Consider the following 20,783-nt stretch of genomic DNA (forward strand, 5'->3'; position numbering starts at 1 on the left):
GATGATGATGATGAATTGAATTTCATCGTAACAGTTGCAGTATTTAGACGCGAATCCTTTCGCTCTGCTTACGACGTTCTTTTTAGCATTGATCTCCGTTTTCTCGAAACTATTGTACATTGCTAGCAAATACATGCTGTTAAAGAAAAGGACTAATTTCTATTTTAAAACAAACAGTTAGCGCAGAAGTGTTTGCCTTGTTCGCTACACTGTCGCGTATGCACTTTACTTACGCCCGTCTAGTGTCTAGGTCAACTAGCGCAAACGTTGAATCGACCAGCATGAGGGGGTTTTCGATGGCTACTACACTAGCAAAGACGGTTTTCGTCCACCAGAGCCGAAAATCCAGGCATTCACAGATTTCCCGAAGCCCACAGACTCCTTCCAGCTAAAACGTTTTCTCGCGCGTCTCTCGCGTTATTAATTATTATTGCCGCTGCGTCCCGCAAGCCGCTGAGTTCTAGGCCCCATTAACTGAGCTACTCAAGGGCAGTACAAGCAAGAAGTCCAAAATTAGTTGGGCAAGGCTGACTTCGCATTTGAGCTTGGAGGCAGGGCATCCTCTTTGCTGCCACTTCAGCGTTCCTATCATCCATCCAAAGGCTAGCTTTGCGCACGAACGCTTCCAACATTGCTATCGGTGTGGCCTTGGATCAATAGCGAGCGGACGGCGTATGGGCTCCACTAAGCTTCCTCGCAAGGAAGTTGTCGAAGGCTGAACAGCGGCCTAGGCCGGGAAACTCTCGCCGTCTACGCTGCCAAGTGTATACTTTAAACGGATCCTGGAGGGACGCCATGTTGCGATAAACAGCTAGTTTTAGATATTCGGCTGTTTTCACCGAGTCTCCGAAAAGACGTCTTGCGTTGGGCTAAGCAAAGTTCGGTAGTTCCAAAACTCCTGACGTTCGTTTTGATCACATCCATCATCAAGTTTCCTATTTGCGAAGACTACTGGAGTTGCCTTCCTATTATTCATCGATATACATGTTGGCCACAAGCAGTTCCAGTCCTGGATACGATGGCTTCGACGACGGGCCATATCTGCTCGTCCAGCTCAACCGCCTCGTTGGAGCGAAACAAGCCCACAGTACATCTTACCACCCTTAGGCGAACGGAAGACTTGCTGATTGATCCATGTTTCTGAAGCTGACGTCAGAGCTATCGACATCATCTCCTTGGATTGACTTTCTCTACAAATTCATTGAGCGGAACCGTGCACAATACCTTATGTCCATAATTGTGGTATAAATGTTATATTTGCATTGAATTGAAGGGTTTAACTTTATTCTATTTGATTATGACGAGGCGTTTTCACCATATCAGTTGTTTCTTTTGGGTAAATTTAAGTAGACAATGAGCTCACTGGTTAAAGTAAAGACAGGCCATCGTAAATTATATGATCAAGATAAAAATACAAAGGCTTATGGTAGTCGTACTTACTATTTAAACTCTTAGCAGATGGAATCTGAATTTAATGTCTCGTTGCCTTGAATGTGTAAAGTTACTCGACATGCCTTGTTCAAGTGTAGAAGAATCTTCCAAGAAGCCATCTTGGCTTTCTGAGCAGTACGTGGAAGATGCGCTTCGAAAATATACCAAAGATAGTTCCATTGCAATTGTGAAGCTAGAAATAGTTCCGGCATCTTCGAAAGGTGATAATTATTGTGGTGTTATGACGAGAATTCGTGTTCAGTTTACAAGTGACAAATGCAAAGGTATTCAGTCGGGAAGTTATATCTTAAAGTCCATATTCGAGGATGAAGCTGATATCATCACAGCCAACGTGATAGAGGGATACAACGTCTATAGCCATGAGATGGAAATATACGGGACAATATTCCCAAAGTACAGGAAAATTCTAGAAAATATTGGCTACACTGAGAACCTGGCACCAAGAACTGTAAACCTAGATTATGAACATAAATGCATCTTTTTCGAGGACCTAAATGCGCTCGGCTTCCAAATGCCTGATATAAAAAAAGGTTTCGACACAGAACATGCTAAAATGGTTTTAGCGAAGTTGGCTAAAATGCACGCAGCATCAGTTCTGCTGGATGAAGAAAATCCTAAAATATGTCGAAAGTTCGATCGAGGCCTTTTTAATAAACATTATCAAGGACTTGCCCCATTTTTTGCCGGAAACTTTGAAGTATGTGCTCGAATGGTTCGTGGTTGGAAAGGGTATGAAGTGTATGGTGAAAAACTAATGAAACTTGTGCCGAAATTTATGGAGTATGGAGCGAAGGCTATGGAGCCGAAAAAACATTATTTGAATGTTTTAACGCATGGAGATTTATGGTGCAATAATACAATGTTCAAATACAATGACAAAGGAGAGCCTGTTGATGTTCTTCTTTTGGACTTCCAATTTAGTTGCTGGGCATCCCCTACTATCGATTTGCATTACTTTCTGAATACTTCTCTGGTGGAGGACCTTCGGGTTAATCACATTGAAGAGTTTGTTCATTTTTACTATTTGAATTTGCGGAAAACTTTGGAGGACTTAGGATTTCACGGAAAGATACCTACTCTTCAACAATTTTGGATGCAATATATGGAGACAGTGTTCTATGGTGAGTTTGAAAAAAAGTAAAAAAAGTAGAAATCACTAATTTTATTTTGATGTTTTGAATTCTTTTAGAAAATATCTCTGATTTATTTCTATTATTTTCTCACTTCAGCCCTTTTTACGTTAATAATTCCACAACCTGTAATGCTCAATGAACAAGTAGAAGATGCATCATTCAATTGTTTATTAGAGGAGAATACAGAAAGGTCCATGAATCTTCGTAATGCTATATATGGAAATCCAAAGGTCCAGGACAATCTACGAAGAATACTACCAGTTTTTGATAGACGAGGTATATTGGATCTACAGGATTGAATATATAATTAATGTTTGTTAGGTTTTTTTTAGTTAATTCAAATAAAGACAGAAAAAATAAAAATGCCTTTTATATATTTTCATTTATTATTGATAACGTATGGTATGATGACCTACTATCATCATCAACGATGTAAAACCAGCCTTAGTAAAGAACTCCAGATATCCCAGTTTTGCACCGAGGTCCACTAATTCGATATCCTTAAAAGATATTTGTCATCCTGGCCTATGCCATCGCTCCATCTGAGCCAGGATCTGCTTCGTCTTTCTTTCTTCTACCATAGACATTGCCCATACGAACTAAGTGACCCAGGCCCACCGCAACCTATTGAGTCGCATTTTATACACAACCAGACAGTGGTATTGCTCGTCCTTCCTCATGTAGGGGGCCAAAAATTCTTCGAAGGATTTCACCAGCATGGATATATTAGATGTATACAATACATCCATAAGAAAACCCATTTTGATGTACGCATGCATCGCTTGGTGGTCGAGACTGAACTTTGCTATCAGCAGGAAGTTGCTAACGCAGATTCAGAGGCTTGGTTGCCTAAGTATGAGTGAAGCAATGAGTACTACGCCGACTGCGGCATTTGAAGCTATCTTAAATTTACCCCCCCATTCACTCGGAGGTGAAATGGAAAGCAGACAACGACGCATATAGACTCGATACTATTGGAGCGTAGAAAGGCGGCCAATTATACGGTCATGCATCTATCTGGAAATTCCTTGACAAATATCCGGTAGCTCTGATGCCGGCGGATCATATGGTATCCTGATCCGTCTTTGAAAAGACATATACTATCGTAACCACTAAAAGAAGAATGGTTTATAAATGCCCATGAGTCTTTTCAGATTACAGACTTGATAATCTTCACCGTCAGTCATGGAGTCCGGTTCTGGCGCAGGGGTGTTCTCGGGGAATCTGATTATGGAACTGGTCCGACCCTTCGGAAAAATGACAACCATATTCCAGGCGGAGATATATGCCATTTCATTGACAGCAGAAGAATGTCTGCAACAAAAATGGAGGGGTCGTACCATTCGAATCTGTTCCGACATTCGAGCAGCATTATCAGCACTAAACAGCAACGACATATCAAACCAGTTGGTGTGCAGTTTTCATCAGTTCAAGTTCTCAAATTGCTCTGGAGAGAAAAACGGGCTGATATTTCCACGATAATATAGAAATTTGTCGATAGACTCTTATGAACATTAAGTTCCGATTTGGGCCGAACCGTGCAAGGAGGGAATGGTTCAGTTTGTTTTTATTCGTGAGACTTCGGGATACATCCCCTGTGGTTCTTTCGACGCTAATGTCTGAGCAACTGGGAGAGGTTTCTTTAAAATTAATATCTGTCACGAAGGGTCTTAACCGATGCATCGGTCAAGCGTTCAAGAATGATAGGTAGGATGTCATGTCAATGTATTCCTCGATGCGAATTCATCTCGCTCAAGTGTTGGAAGGGTCAGGGTCAGGAGCTACTCTTTCTCGGGTAGGTGGAACATTTCTGAGGTCAAAGCTACTTTGGATTTGCTCCCTTTAGGTATGGGAGCGCGAAGGATGCTCCTGACTGAAGTATTTCAAGTTATGCAAAGGAGAATTAAGCGAGTTACGCCTCGTTGTGAAATACATGCAGAAAATAAATAAAAAATGTTGATATTTGTGTAAGATAAGTATAAGATAAGAAACGAAAACAGTATGGTATTCGGTAGACATAGCGAAATCGTCATTTTGGACAAAAGGAATACTATCATATATTACGACAGGGTAAATGGACTCAGTTTGCTTCCAGTAGCCACACGCAGATTTATCGCATAAAATCTGTAAGCGGTATCGTCTACAATATTTTATCTCCCTAAGTGTAATGTAAATACGAAACCCGCATTAAATTGAAAGGTCTAAATATATTATATTTGAATATGACGAAGCGCTTTGTCCATATCAATTGTTTATTTCGGGTACACTTTCAAATCAAATAGATATAACGTTAACTGATTGAAAAACAAAGACAGATTATTTTAAATTAGACAATCAAGATAAAAAAGAGTCCGGCGTTTGATAGTGGCGCTAAGTATATAAACTCTCAACCAAAGGCATCTGAGTTTAATTTGTCGAGTTGCCTTGACCGTGAAAAGTTACTCGAATATGCCTTGTTCAAGTGTCGAAGAATCTCCTAATAAACCATCCTGGCTTTCTGAGCGGTACGTTCAAGATGCGCTCCGTAAATATAGCAAAGACAGTTCCCTCGAAATAGTGAAATTAGAAATAGTTCCGGCGTCTTCGAAAGGTGATAATTATTGTAGTGTTATGACGAGAATTCGTGTTCAGTTTACAAGTGACAAATGCAAAGGTATTCAGTCGGGAAGTTATATCTTAAAGTCCGTATTCGAGGATGAAGCTGATATTATCACAGCCAACGTGATAGAGGGATACAACGTCTATAGCCATGAGATGGAAATATACGGGACAATATTCCCAAAGTACAGGGAAATTCTAGAAAATATTGGCTATACTGAGGACCTGGCACCAAGAGCTGTAAACCTAGATTATGAACATAAATGCATCTTTTTCGAGGACCTAAATGCGCTCGGCTTCCAAATGCCTGATATAAAAAAAGGTTTCGACACAGAACATGCTAAAATGATTTTAGCGAAGTTGGCTAAAATGCATGCAGCATCAGTTCTGTTGGATGAAGAAAATCCTAAAATATGTCGAAAGTTCGATCGAGGCTTTTTAAATAAACATTATCAAGGACTTGCCCCATTTTTTGCCGGAAACTTTGAAGTATGTGCTCGAATGGTACGTGGTTGGGAAGGGTATGAAGTGTATGGTGAAAAACTATTGAAACTTGTGCCAAAATTTATGGAGTATGGGGCGCAGGCTATGGAGCCGAGAAAACATTATTTGAATGTTTTAACGCATGGAGATTTATGGTGCAATAATACAATGTTAAAATACAATGACAAAGAAGAGCCTGTTGATGTTCTTCTTTTGGACTTCCAATTTAGTTGCTGGGCATCCCCTACTATCGACCTGCATTACTTTCTGAATACTTCTCTGGTGGAGGACCTTCGGGTTAATCACATTGAAGAGTTCGTTCATTTTTACTATTTGAATTTGCGGAAAACTTTGGAGGATTTAGGATTCCACGGAAAGATACCTACTCTTCAACAATTTTGGATGCAATATATGGAGACAGCGTTCTATGGTGAGTTTGAAAAAAAGTAGAAGAAATCCCTAATTTTATTTTGATGTTTTGAATTTTTTTAGAAAATATCTCTGATTTATTTTTATTATTTTCTGACTTTAGCCCTCTTTACGCTAATAATTCCACAACCTCTAATGCTCAATGAAAAGGTAGACGATGCATCATTCAATTGTTTATTAGAGGAGAATACAGAAAGGTCCATGAATCTTCGTAATGCTATATATGGAAATCCAAAGGTCCAGGACAATCTACGAAGAATACTACCAGTTTTTGATAGACGGGGCATACTGGATCTACAGGGTTGAATATATAATTAATGGTCTAATTAATTTTGTTAGGTTTATGTTAGTTAATTCAAATAAAGACAGAAAAAATAAAAATGCCTTTTATATGTTTTCATTTATTATTGATAACGTATGGTATGATGACCTACTATCATCATCAACGGTGTAACAATCAGCCTTAGTAAAGAACTCCAGATATCCCAGTTTTGCACCGAGGTCCACTAATTCGATATCCTTAAAAGATATTTGTCGTCCTGGCCTATGCCATCGCTCCATCTGAGTCAGGATCTGTTTCGTCTTCCTTTCTTCTACCATAGATATTGCTTATACGGACTAAGTGACCCGCCCACCGCAACCTATTGAGTCGCATTTTATACACAACCAGACAGTGGTATTGCTCGTCCTTTCTCATGTAGGGGGCCAAAAATTCTTCGAAGGATTTCACCAACATGGATATATTAGATGTATACAATACATCCATAAGAAACCCCATTTTGATGTACGCATGCATCGTTTGGTGGTCGAGACTGAACTTTGCTATCAGCAGGAAGTTGCTAACGCAGATTCAGAGGCTTTGTTGCCTAAGTATGAGTGGAGCAATGAGTACTACGCCATTTTCATTTTTCATTTTATTTATTTCCAATTAGTGTCTTACATCTGATACATTTTGCTTAAAAGTAGCTTAGAATTAGCTTAGCTAGCTTAGAATTATTACAATGGGTGGCTATACATTGTTTGGCCTACCCGAACTTCTCTGTAATTAACTTTATTGTGTAAAAACAAACTGTAATTTACAACGTTCCTTGGCTTTGTATTTAATTAAAACATTACTTAACCTATTTTCAAAACTGCGTCCGCACTAATGACGCGAGAAGGTTAGTACTACGCCGACTGCGGCATTTGAAGCTATCTTAAATTTACCCCCCATTCGCTCGGAGGTGAAATGGAAAGCAGCCAACGACGCATATAGACTCGATACTATTGGAGCGTAGAAAGGCGGCCAATTATACGGTCATGCACCTATCTGGAAATTCCTTGACAAACATCCGGTAGCTCTGATGCCGGCGGATCATATGGTTTCCTGATTCGTCTTTGAAAAGACATATACTATCGTAACCACTAAAGAGAAGAATGGTTGATAAATGGCCATGAAACTTTTCAGATTAGAGGCTTGATAATCTTCACCGACGGGTTAGTCATGGAGGGCGGATCGGGCGCAGGGGTGTTCTCGGGGAATCTGATTATGGAACTGGTCCGACCCTTCGGAAAAATGACAACCATATTCCAGGCGGAGATATATGCCATTTCATTGACAGCAGAAGAATGTCTGCAACAAAAATGGAGGGGTCGTACCATTCGAATCTGTTCCGACATTCGGGCAGCATTATCAGCACTAAACAGCAACGACATATCAAACCAGTTGGTGTGGAGTTGTCATCAGATGCTGCTGAAACTTGGCCGACTGAACGAAATACTCATGATGTGGGTGCCGGGGCGGTTAAACATCGCTGATAATGACGAGGCTGACAGACTGGCTCGCCGAGAATCCTTATCCACAATGGTCCCAGAACAATAGTGGCCAGAACCAGCTATTAGAATCCGGCCATCCACTGTCATGTCTACTCTGAAGGGTGAAATTGCAAGGACGCAGCAAGGATTAAATATTCCCACATGGTAGGAAATCCAGCTCCCAAATATAGCGCTCAAGTTCTTAAATTGCTCTGGAGAGAAAAACGGGCTGATATTTCCACGATAATATAGAAATTTGTCGATAGACTCTTATGAACATTCCGATTTGGGCCGAACCGTGCAAGGAGGGAATGGTCCAGTTTGTTTTTATTCGTGAGACTTCGGGATACGTCCCCTGTGGCTCTCTCGACGCTAATGTCTGAGCAACTGGGGGAGGTTTCTTTAAGATTAATATCTGTCACGACGGGTCTTAACCGAGGCATCGGTCAAGCGTTCAAGAATGATAGGTAGGATGTCATGTCAATGTATTCCTCGATGCGAATTCATCTCGCTCAAGTGTTGGAAGGGTCAGGGTCAGGAGCTGCTCTTTCTCGGGTAGGTGGAACATTTCTGAGGTCAAAGCTACTTTGGATTTGCTCTCTTTAGGTATGGGAGCGCGAAGGATGCTCCTGACTGAAGTATTTCAAGTTATGCAAAGGAGAATTAAGCGAGTTACGCCTCGTTGTGAAATACATGCAGAAAATAAATAAAAAATGTTGATATTTGTGAAAGATAAGTATAAGATAAGAAACGAAAACAGCATGGTATTCGGTAGACATAGCGAAATCGTCATTTTGGACAAAAGGAATACTATATTACGACAGGGTAAATGGACTCAGTTTGCTTCCAGTAGCCACACGCAGATTTATCGCATAAAATCTGTAAGCGGTATCGTCTACAATATTTTATCTCCCTAAGTGTAATGTAAATACGAAACCCGCATTAAATTGAAGGATCTAAATATATTATATTTGAATATGACGAAGCGCATTGTCCATATCAATTGTTTATTTCGGGTAAACTTTCAAATCAAATAGATATAACGTTAACTGATTAAAAAACAAAGACAGATTATTTTAAATTAGACAATCAAGATAAAAAAGAGACCGGCGTTTGATAGTGGCGCTAAGTATATAAACTCTCAACCAAAGGCATCTGAGTTTAATTTGTCGAGTTGCTTTGATCGTGAAAAGTTACTCGAATATGCCTTGTTCAAGTGTCGAAGAATCTCCTAATAAACCATCCTGGCTTTCTGAGCGGTACGTTCAAGATGCGCTCCGTAAATATACCAAAGACAGTTCCCTCGAAATAGTGAAATTAGAAATAGTTCCGGCATCTTCGAAAGGTGATAATTATTGTGGTGTTATGACGAGAATTCGAGTTAAGTTTACACGTGACGAATGCAAAGGTATCCAGTCAGGGAGTTACATTTTAAAGTCAACTTTCGAGGATGAAGCTGATACCATCACAGTCCATGTGATGGAGGGATACAATGTCTATAACCATGAACTTGAAATGTACGGCACAATATTTCCAAAGCTCAGGAGTATTCTAGAAAATATTGACTATCGTGAGGACCTGGTACCCAGAACTGTGACCATAGACCTTGATCATAAAAGTATTTTTTTCGAGGATCTAACCGCGCGGGGTTTTCAAATGGCGGATGTGAAAAAAGGTCTCAACACAGAACACGTTAAAATAATCTTGATAAAGTTGGCTAAAATGCACGCAGCATCAGCTCTGTTGGATCAAGAAAACCCTAAAATTTGTCGAAAGTTCGATCGAGGTCTTTTTAATAAACATTATGAAGGATTTGCTCCTTTTATGACGAGAAATCTTGAAGTATGTGCTCGAATGGTTCGCGGTTGGGAAGGATATGAGATGTATGGTGATAAGCTGATGAATCTCGTGCCGAAATTGACGGAATATGGACAGAGGGCAACGGAACCGAGAAAACATCATTTGAATGTTTTGACGCATGGAGACTTATGGTGCAACAATACAATGTTCAAATATAACGACAAAGGAGAACCTGTGGATGTTATCCTTTTGGACTTCCAGTTTAGCTGTTGGGCATCGCCCACTATTGATTTGCATTACCTTTTTAATACGTCTCTTGCGGAGGGTCTTTGGTTAAATCACATTGAGGAGTTCGTCCAGTTTTACTATTTGAACTTGAGGAAATCATTGGAGGATTTAGGTTTCCAAGGGAAGATACCGACCCTTCAGGAATTTTGGTTGCAATATATGGAGACAGCTTTCTATGGTGAGTTTGAAAAAAAATTTAAGGAAATGCAAGTTTTTTTTGGACTAATATTTTTATTTACAGCTCTTTTCACATCGTTAATTCCACAAGCAATAATGCTCAATGAAGAACTAGAAGATGCATCATTCAATTGTTTGCTGGAGGGGGATACAGAAAGGTCTATGCGACTTCGCAATGCAATTTATAGTAATCCAAAAATTCAGAGTAATTTACGAAGACAATTGCCAGTGTTTGATAGGCGAGGCCTACTGGATATCCAGGATTGAATGTGTAGGATATGTAAAACTATTATTAATTTCGTAGGGTTAAATTTAAATAATTTGAATGAAGTAAATACAAAGAGAAGAAAAATTTAAATTGCTTTAATTAATAACTCTACTGATTTACTAACGAACATGGCGAGTTGAGTGTCAAAAATTCTCCATAGCTGGTGTTTAAGGGAATCAGTAAAGATATGGTTACGGATACGTTCCCGAAACCTGCGAGAAATTACAGCTGAAAAGTGAACTTTCTCACCTTAGCGGAGATATTGTAATTTGGGACAATCCCATTCTTACGGCAATCGTTCTCTTGATAAATTAGGGCAAGTTTTGAACATCTTAGAACCGCTACCTCTTATCTCGGGACAGAACTGATTTCTTAGAAACACACCCCTCTCAAGGAATTTTTAATTTTGTGTTCCAATAATTTTTAGTAGTATTTCTACGCCTTCGAAAAAATTGGGGGTGTTGATTGGTAAATAAATAAAGTAAATATTATGTTCGTTCCCTTACTACCCACGAGCCATAAGTTAACATGGGGAACAGGTACCCATTGCAAAGATATGTGACGTACATGACAACGATTCCATTAAGAATAACCTCCTTTTGGTGAAGGCGCTATAGCGATTGATTGACTCGTGACTTGCATCACTGATTTTTTTGGCACTAATGAGCTTGTATTGGTCAACTTTGAATGATTGGCTCTCGCTTCTTCTAATAATCGATAGTGCCAACAGTAAGACATAGACTGACTATATTCTTATCAGATGCCACCCCTTTCTGATTGCTACCACCATTACCGCTCTGCGAATAAAATCGCCACTGATGCAATGTGAGGGGCACATCATCCGCTCTGAATCTAGAAGTGAGTAATTTTGCGAGAAAAGGGACGACCGGCGAATCGAGTAGGAGATACGATCTACAAAGTAGGCTGCGAACTACGTTTCACCAAGCGTGGCAAATGTTGGATTTATGTGAAACTTGACTAAGGAGTAGTAAAATTCGATTGAGCGCGATCACTAAATATCCTCGAAAACGTGAATCGCAACATTGGTGCAGTTCCAGAAATCCCACGATCTACTAAGTCGTCGCTATCGTGGCGGCTTAGGAATTCGTTCGACGAGACTTTGGCTTCTGGAAATATTCTTCCTATTGTACTTAACAGTGTAGCCTCAACATCTTCTCAGGAGTCTGTACAACAGATCTCTTAATCTGAGTTGTTTTTATTTCCACGCCTTCCTACATAAGGTCGCTTCAATTGGCTTTGCATTTCTGATTCAGCAGACCCTATGCGACGAGTTACAATCCACTAAGCCTCCAATCTTGTCTCGCTCCGTCGGCCCTTCAACGGTACAATATCCGCAGCCTTCTCAGCAGGTCGGGAATCGGAAAATAGCCGCCCCACTTTGTGACATCTTCCCGTCGCCAACGAAGCTCCACTTCCCACCGCTGTTCTATACCCTGGCGCTTCGTCCCCCCGTGCCCGTGCATCGGATCAACATCAACATTAAGCGCGTAAAGGGTCTAGGCGTTAGTAAGGAACTGTTATCATTCTGACGTTGCGCAGCTGCCTATGTGTATGCTATTGCTTCATCTGAGGGAGGTTCTGCCCTTTTTTGCTTGAGATACTGCTCCTATAACCTTTTCTGGCTGGATCATCGTCCCTCATACAGACTACAGACAATCTGGAAGAGGTGGACTAGGTTTTTGCAAATGAAGAGACACTATAACAAAGAAGTGGTTGGAAAACCTTGGTCTGAAATCAGCAAAGCAGAACTGAATGTTGTAAGGTGTGGATATTTGAAATCACTGGTGCCGATTAAAGAATTTGATCCAGCCCATCCATCGGATACCTTGACGTTTTTCTCTGCAAGGTTAAATTTGACGACTATGGTTTTGAATATAAGGCTGTCCCAGCAGCAAAGTAATGGAGGATCCAGAACTTGTTGAGAAACCCGAATAGAAAAACTATATATGGTAAACCTGAAGTTATGTGCGGAACGCATGGCGAAGGTAAGGCATTGTCATAGTAGGCTTGGTTGGTAGTTGCGAAGTGTTTAGATACATGTTGGGCTTCAGAAAACAGACACTGAAGAGAAAACAACTAGACGCGGTGACGAGGTGTCCAGCTGACTCTCTCTCTCTCTCTCTGACAAGGATTATATAATTTCCCGGGAGATATAGCATGAAGGAGCAGAAATCCGGTTTATTAGAAGATCAGGACGTCTGTCTTATTTTGTAGTATTTATGAAGATTTCCATGTTTTAATGTTTATCAAAAAAAACAAAAAGCCTTTCCAAAAGTAGGCCTTAGTGGCATACCCTGTGGAAGGCCAGTGTCTTACTGAAGAAGATCTCTTAGTGATACTGTCCCTTCTCAAATTACCATTGTTATGGGGTATCTGAATGTGAAATTCCAGTGTATCTTAATTGGATGTTGCTTTAAAAATTGATCGCAGATGGAAGCTCATGTGAATGATATATGTATGTGGATATATTTTGGTAAGTGGGCCTCAAAGAAGCTTAACGAGGCGGCGAAGGAAGGGCTTGAGATAATAAGCAATTTCTCGTGTGAGGACTGCTTATTTTCAACTTAGTCGATTTTCGCTATGAAATTGATTTTTCGGAAGAGCTTCTTAGGAGAAATATTGACCAGGCGTACAGGTGTCAAGATAACAATATCATATCATCCTCATCGAGTGCCAGTTGCTTCTCAGAGACATCACCAATAACCCCAGCAGCAAATTAGACAATCCTTAGCCTGATATGCATATATTTTTACATTCGATAAAATGGATACAATGTTATAGGAGGTTGAATTGATTCTGTTAGCTATTTTTTTCGCATAAAAAATAAAATATATCATCTACAATATCTTATCTTCCCAAGTATTATCTAAATATGGAATCCACGTCCAATTGAAGGGTTTACATATATTTTTGTTGGATTGTGACGAAGCACTTTCTCCATATCAACTGTTTGCTTCGGGCAAATTTCTAACTCAAATAGGCGCTACACGTTCTCGCCAAATCAGTGACAGAATATAATAAATTAGATAATTAAGATAAAATATAGTAAACATATGCGTACGTTAGTGGCGCTAACTATCATATTTAAGCTCTTGGTCGATGGTGTCTGATTTTAATCTCTTTAGTTGCCTTGATCGTGAAGTGCTATTATACTTTAACATGCCTTGCTCAATTGTGGAAGAATCTTCTAATAAGCCGTCCTGGCTTTCAGAGCAATACGTTCAAGATGCGCTCCGAAAATATATCAAAGACAATTCCCTTGAAATAGTGAAATTAGAAATAGTTCCGGCATCCTCGAAAGGTGATAATTATTGTGGTGTTATGACGAGAGTTAGAGTTCAGTTCACAAGTGATGAATGCAAAGGTATCCAATCGGGAAGTTATGTCCTAAAGTCTACATTAGAGGATGCTGCTGATTCCATTGCAACTAATGTAATGGAGGAATATAACATCTACAACCATGAACTTGAAATGTACGGCACAATATTCCCAAAGTTCAGAGATATTCTAGCAACCATTGGCTATCGTGAAGACTTGGTACCTAGAACTGTAACCATAGATTATGATCATAAAAGCATCTTTTTCGAGGATCTAACAGCGCGTGGTTTTTTAATGCCCAATGTAAAAAAGGGCTTCAATGCGGAACACGCTAAAATGATTTTGTCGAAGGTGGCAAAAATGCACGCAGCATCAGTCCTGTTGGATCAAGAAAACCCTAAAATGTGTCGGAAATTCGATCGAGGCATTTTCAATAAACATAATCAAGGATTTACTCCATTTTTTGCCGGGAATTTTGAGGTATGCGCTCGAATGGTTCGTGATTGGGAAGGATATGAAGTGTATGGTGAAAAATTGATGAAGCTTGTCCCGAAATTTATGGAGTATGGGACGAGGGCTATGGAACCGAGAAAACATCATTTCAATGTTTTAACGCATGGAGACTTGTGGTGCAATAATACAATGTTCAAATACAATGACAAAGGAGAACCTGTGGATGTTGTCCTTTTGGATTTCCAATTTAGCTGTTGGGCATCTCCCACTGTGGATTTACATTACTTTTTAAACTCATCTCTGGTGGAGGATCTGCGGTTTAATCACATCGAGGAGTTTGTTCACTTTTACTATTTGAATTTACGAAAAACGTTAGAGGATTTAGCATTCCAAGGAAAGATACCCACTCTTCAACAATTTTGGATGGAATATATGGAAACAGCTTTCTATGGTGAGTTCAGAAGAAAAAAAAGTAGTTTCCCAGTTTGTTATGAAATTTCGATTTTTTCAGGATAATTGAATATTTGTTCTGATGTTTATGTTTTTCTTTTTCATTACAGCGCTTTTCACATTGACAATTACGCAACCTGTAATGCTCAATGAAATCGTGGAGGATGCATCGCTCAATCGATTTTTAGAGGGGAATACGGAAAAGTCTATGCAACTTCGTTATGCAATTTTCAGTAATCCAAAAGTTCAGGATAATCTCCGAAGGTTGTTGCCAGTTTTTGATAGGAGAGGTCTACTGGATCTCCAGTCTTGAATATATAGGATGTTGTTTTTAAGTGCAGATAAAAATAAATATAAAAAAAGCTGAAAAAAAAATTGTTTGAGTATGTTTTTGATTGCATTTGAAAATTGGGACTTGAATTAATATTACAATAATGAGGACTTTTTACACTGCTGATGAAATAAATTTGCAACAACAATGGTAAATGGTTGCTCATCATCCCTTGGTGGGCTACAGCACGTCAACCACACCTATACGCCATCGCTCACGGTTACCTGAAATGCGCTCCAGCTCCCCCCATGACTTCCTGAGACGCTCGCACTCGCGCTCACAACAATTTTAACTTTGCATAACCTGAATATCAACTGGTCAATCATTTCACTATGCTCGTTTTGTGTAGGTAAGTATTGACTAGGTCGATTGGCTTTTTCATCATGGGGTCATGTAATTTAATTTCAAGGATGCATTGAAATGACATCTGAAAAAAGGAACTTAGTTTCCTGCAACCATCTTGAATAGGCTTGGTTGCGTAGGTTCTTCAGAACGTTTAGGCTCTTAGCAAAGGGACCTTGCCTCGATGGGGCGATGGCGTAGGCCAGGACCACATACAGCTTTTAGGGATATCGAATTGGTGGATCAGATGAAGCAGGTTACCCCTCCAATATTTGTGGATATGGCCACAGCAACGTGTTGATTAGATTTCTGTATTCTTTTAGACCTATATTCAGGTGCTAAAGTTGGGTTATGGTTCGTTTATTGGTAGCATTTAGCATTTGAGTTGCTTTCAACATGACCTTTCTTTGGTAGTATTCTGTGTTTGATAGGTTGGCTTGGTTTCAAGAGAGATTTTCTATCTCTTGATAGACTTCTTCGTTAACCCTAAAGAGGGCGATAATTGGAAGGGGGGATCTTGACCCTTCCACTTTGTCGTGATTTCAACTGAATTAACCTTGATCGATGCTGAATGCTGTCGTGGGTACTAAGTGGTAGTGGTAACTTATGCCATCGCTAATCTGATTGCTATATACTCGTTAACACAAACTCGTCATGTTTTGAATTACTTCTTGAATTTTAATATTGTCACTTTCAGTTTCACTCGAAGGAATTTGGATGTTAAATTGAAATGTCCTTCTATTTATTATCGCTTGTCCTAGATCCTCAAAGTAAAAATCTCTATTTAAATTTTTCACGTTAATGATAGCTGCTAGATTTCATGCGCAAGTGATATAATGGTTACTAATATTATAGGTGCCCATGGGAGCGCAGTGAAATGGTTGATCACCAACAAGGGTTGTAATCCCTTTAAAGAAGGTTGTTAGTAGCGATCATGACCATTGGCCGCTTCTACCTGTGTTATAGCTTATCGCGGGTATTCATCGTTTACTGATAAACTTAGTTTTTGCTCAATTTGATGGTTGCTACTCGAAATACTCCATCGTGTTCTCTCCGATGGCGTTACAGTCCAAATCGAGCCTTGGTCATCGGTTCTGGCCTTTAGCACTTATTTCGGAATCGTTCCCTCGTATATTCGTTCGATATAGCCAGCCCATTGCAGTTTTCCGGGTTCGGACTAGTGTCGATGCTCGTGGGTTGTCAAATAATTCCAATTCCAATTCCTTTACGGCTCCGAAAATCTTTCGGAGGGTTTTTCTCTCAAAGACATCGATCGGCTTTTCCGATATTTGCGTCAAGGTGCACGTTTCGCATCCATACAGCACCATGGGAAGAATTGATATCTTGTAGATTCGTAGTTTATTGCGTTTGTCAATTTTTCTCGAGGACCACATAAAATGCTTTATGAGCAGTAGTAATCCGCCTTTAGATTCCGTGTTTTTCGTTTCCGTTCCTTCGAAGTGTTTCTAGGTAGACGAATTGGTCCACTTGTTCGAAATTATGATCGTCCATTGCAATGTTCTGCACACTAGCAGCTGCCTTTTGAGTTTGGGTCGTCTATTTCCTTTTGGATTCATTGACCCTGACTCCTCACTTCACTCGCTGCTGACTCGAACTGCTTGAACTCTTTCTTCGATCGGGTAAGAATATCCACGTCGTCTGCTTACGACACCATTTGCGCGGATTTTACCAGTAATGTACCTCTGGTATCAACTAAGGCGCCTTCACGTTCGGAGGTGGAGGACTGATTCGATAGCAGAACTGTCCATGTTAAAATACAGGAGACGTTTCACAGGATTTGTACTAACCGTGTATCAGGTTATGGTGTCCCCCTGTGATACTTACTATTATATCATTTGACCACTAGTCCATCATGCTCTGGATGTAAATGGATTATCCATTCCAGTAGCTATTTTGTGGGTAGAGTATTCTCAGTTTATACCAATATCAGCATAGCAGTTACATACTGGTGATTGGCTTTAACCACTTTGGGCATTCCTCTAGTCTGGACAGGTATTTTTGATACCATGGGTCCCAAAATTACTTCCTTGGCGTTATCTTGATGCTTCGTCTGATAGTGTAAAGACAGAGCTCTCGATTAGGAAATACCAAGGAGTGAACGCATATCCGTGGTTTGTATCGTTAATCAATGGGGCTTGCTATTTAAACATGCTTCGATTTGAGCGTGGGCGGTTCAGCTATTGTATGGTTAGGAGGGATTCTCCGCAGGTGCTTTTTACCGATTTAACCCCGACCTCCCATAGTCCACCGAAATGGGGACTGCTTGGTTGAATATGATGCAACACGATGCCTGCCTCGTTCGTTATGATTCCAAACATCATTTGGATTTATTTTCCAGCTGCTATTGTTGCTATACATTCTGACTAACTCTATGTGCATATTCTTTGTCACGATGAATGAATTATTAAGAAAGGATAACCCGGACCAAAGGCGATAAGATACCATATGCGGAAAAATAGATTTGGACTAAGGCTTTTGAGGGCATTTGAACAGGTCAACGTAGGTTGCTGGGGCCAAGGTCCACACCAGCGACCGTCAATTGCTGTTGCCAGCAATGAGCTTACATAGAGCCCGTAAATACGTTTCCATAATCACGAGGTTGGAATGATGACTATTTAACGAATAATCTCATCAGATACCAAGGAGGCGTATCTTGGGATTGAGTATAGCCAATTCATCCCTTATTGTGTAACTCAACATTGGTATTGGATTCGAGGTAGTTTTAATTCTAAGGGAACCGGTATAGAGTCGCAGCACTTTGTGAGGGACTTGTAAAAGTGCATTCTTACAAGAAATTCTCCATGCGGTCTTGTTAGAAAACAGTCCATCCGGTTAGAGGGGGGTTTGATAAAAGAGTTCAAGCCATTCAATGCAGTACATACAGACTCCATGTCCAAAGGCAACATTGTAACGAGTTTATGGCGATGAATTTCACAACGACAATTCAGATTATAGATATTGCAGTATTAATGCACGAGAGTGAGTATTACAATTTTTATCAATTGACTGAGGTCTATATATATATATATTCATGGTCACGATTCATTGACTGATCTGTGTGATTAAAACTCCATCAGACCTAGCGATACCGTCGTTTTTGATAACTAGTATCTGTGACCGCATGCCATCCAGTATGTAACCAGTATCATCTACAATATCTTATCTTCCTAAAGTTTTATTATATGTTATCTCAATGTGGCAAAAAGCTTTAACCAATCAGTTGTTTATCTTGGTTAGGCCTTCAAATTAAATAGGCACTGCACTTATCTGTTAAAACAAAGGACGACAGATCAGCACAAATTAGATAATAAGATAAAAACCACAATTGCGAACGGTAGTGGTGCTAATTGTTTAAACTTAACCGGTGGAAACTGATTCTAACCTGTTCGGTTATCGTGATCCTGAAGAGTTGCTCGAACATGACTTGCTCAAATGTGGAAGAATCTCATAATAAGCCACCCTGGCTTACTAAACCATATGTTGCAGACGCGCTTGAAATCGTGAAGTTAGAGATAATTCGGGCATCCTCGAAAGGTGATAACTATTGTGGTGCTATGACAAAATTCAAGTGCAGTTTACAAGTGATGAATGCAAAGGTATCCAATCGGGAAGTTATATTTTAAAGTCCACCCTGGAGAATGGAGCCGACTCCATCGCAACTCAAGTGATGGAAGGATATAACATCTACAACCATGAACTTGAAATGTATGGCACAATATTCCCAAGGTACAGAAGTATTCTAGCGGACATTGGCTATCGCGAAGACCTGGTACCTAGAGTTGTAATCATAGATTATGACCATAGAATTATCTTTTTTGAGGATCTAAAAGCGCGTGATTTTCAGAACACGCTAAATTGATCTTGATGAAGTTGGCTAAAATGCATGGAGCATCAGTCCTGGTGGATCAGGATAATCCCACTATTTGTCGAAAGTTTGATCGAGGCATTTTTAATAAATACTATCAAGGAATTACCCCTTTTTTGGCCGGACATTTTGAGGTATGTGCTCGAATGGTTCGTGAATGGGAAGGATATGAAGTGTATGGTGAAAAACTGATGAAACTTGTGCCGAAATTCATGGAGTATGGGGCGAAGGCAGTGGAACCGAGAAAACATCATTTGAATGTTTTAACGCATGGAGACCTATGGTGCAATAATACAATGTTTAAATACAACGACAAAGGAGAACCTGTGGATGTTGTCCAGCGTTCTACGCTGAGTTTAAAAGAAAATTCAAATTTCCAAAAATTTTCTGACTTTGTTCTAATGTTTTAGATGTTTCAAAGGGAAGATTTATTTTCATGTTTATTTTTATTAATTTTTTTGATTTTCAGTAATTTTTTCGGTGTTAATTGCACAACCATTCATGCTCAATGAAGAGGTGGAGGATGCATCCCTCAATTGCTTATTAGAGGAGAATTCAGAGTGGTCTAAGCGTCTGCGAAAAGCAATTTATAGTAATCAGAAAGTTCAGGATAATCTACGAAGACTTTTGCCAGTTATATCGCGAAGGCAAACATTAGCAGATTCGTCGAAGATTTTGGAACAGGCAGAGTCGCGCTGGAGGACACTACAGGGGTTGCTGGTGCTACAGCTGATACTATCGCAAATTCAGTTATATAAATGGGAAGGACAGTAAAAATTGCCTAACTGTGAAAGGAATTGAATCTCCACAAGCTGGCACAACGTTTAAGTGACAGGGAGGAGGCATCCACCAGAATGGCAGGTCACAGTTAAAAGGAAACGCCGCATTGTGATGAACAAAAGCAAATGAAATAAAAATTGTATCTTGTCATTGGAAACTACCTCCCAGCCGGGAAATGCTCGAAAAGCTCATGAGGAAAAGGAGAAGGACAGAGAGGGGAGAGAGGAGGACAGAGGAGGGCAGATGAGAACAGAGGTGGACCAAGGAGGACAAAGGAGGACTGTGGAAGACTGAGGAGGACAGATGAGGAAACAGGAGGACAAGGGAGGACAGAAGAGGGCAAAGCAGGACAGAGTAGGAGCCGCGACTTTCGACGGAATAATAAAAAAAAAAATAAAAAAAGTCTCAAAACTTGTTCAATTAATTTTTTCCATTAAAACCACAGGACAAGGGAGGACAGAAGAGGGCAAAGCAGGACAGAGTAGGAGCCGCGACTTTCGACGGAATAATAAAAAAAAAAATAAAAAAAGTCTCAAAACTTGTTCAATTAATTTTTTTCATTAAAAAAATACCAAAAGTATACATTAAAATATCCCTTCTAATGTGCTTTCCCCCCTTAATCCAGGCAGTAAAGACAAAATAAAAAATTTTGACCCATTTTTGGAAAAAGCTATCAACTGTAAATTCTTTGATCAAACATAAAGCGCTGATATGATTATATTTTCAGCTCATAGTTGCTGATTACGACTGAGCTACTTAGTTATCTGCACAGTTTCTCCT

General features: G+C 39.9%; 4 protein-coding genes across 6 annotated transcripts; all 4 read left to right on the top strand.

Moving 5' to 3' along the window:
* The first annotated feature begins 1,484 nt into the window (after positions 1-1,484).
* On the top strand, positions 1,485-6,494 carry LOC119658955. The gene is made up of 4 exons (XM_038066828.1): positions 1,485-2,573; positions 2,682-2,883; positions 4,982-6,096; positions 6,199-6,494. Exons 1-4 carry the CDS (start codon positions 1,511-1,513, stop codon positions 6,399-6,401), a joined length of 2,583 nt encoding a protein of 860 aa, XP_037922756.1. The 5' UTR covers positions 1,485-1,510; the 3' UTR covers positions 6,402-6,494.
* A 2,541-nt stretch (positions 6,495-9,035) lies between these two features.
* LOC119660411 lies at positions 9,036-10,496 on the top strand. The gene is made up of 2 exons (XM_038068950.1): positions 9,036-10,155; positions 10,219-10,496. The coding sequence occupies exons 1-2, from the start codon at positions 9,093-9,095 to the stop codon at positions 10,419-10,421; spliced, it is 1,266 nt and encodes a 421-aa protein (XP_037924878.1). The 5' UTR covers positions 9,036-9,092; the 3' UTR covers positions 10,422-10,496.
* A 3,063-nt stretch (positions 10,497-13,559) lies between these two features.
* LOC119659392 lies at positions 13,560-15,007 on the top strand. Its single transcript, XM_038067453.1, has 2 exons — positions 13,560-14,665; positions 14,775-15,007. Exons 1-2 carry the CDS (start codon positions 13,603-13,605, stop codon positions 14,975-14,977), a joined length of 1,266 nt encoding a protein of 421 aa, XP_037923381.1. The 5' UTR covers positions 13,560-13,602; the 3' UTR covers positions 14,978-15,007.
* Positions 15,008-18,719: 3,712 nt separating this feature from the next.
* LOC119658713 lies at positions 18,720-20,707 on the top strand. 3 transcript variants are annotated; one of them, XM_038066331.1, is made up of 2 exons: positions 18,720-19,084; positions 19,693-20,707. In XM_038066331.1, exons 1-2 carry the CDS (start codon positions 19,051-19,053, stop codon positions 19,995-19,997), a joined length of 339 nt encoding a protein of 112 aa, XP_037922259.1. In that variant the 5' UTR covers positions 18,720-19,050; the 3' UTR covers positions 19,998-20,707. The 3 variants fall into 3 exon arrangements, with proteins under 3 accessions (XP_037922259.1, XP_037922257.1, XP_037922260.1); XM_038066329.1 differs by having other exon boundaries at positions 18,720-18,892; XM_038066332.1 differs by having other exon boundaries at positions 18,720-18,954; positions 19,693-20,620.
* The last annotated feature ends 76 nt before the right edge of the window (positions 20,708-20,783 follow it).

The sequence above is a fragment of the Hermetia illucens genome, chromosome 6 (assembly GCF_905115235.1).
Source record: "Hermetia illucens chromosome 6, iHerIll2.2.curated.20191125, whole genome shotgun sequence".
In the NCBI taxonomy this organism is placed as follows: domain Eukaryota; kingdom Metazoa; phylum Arthropoda; class Insecta; order Diptera; family Stratiomyidae; genus Hermetia; species Hermetia illucens.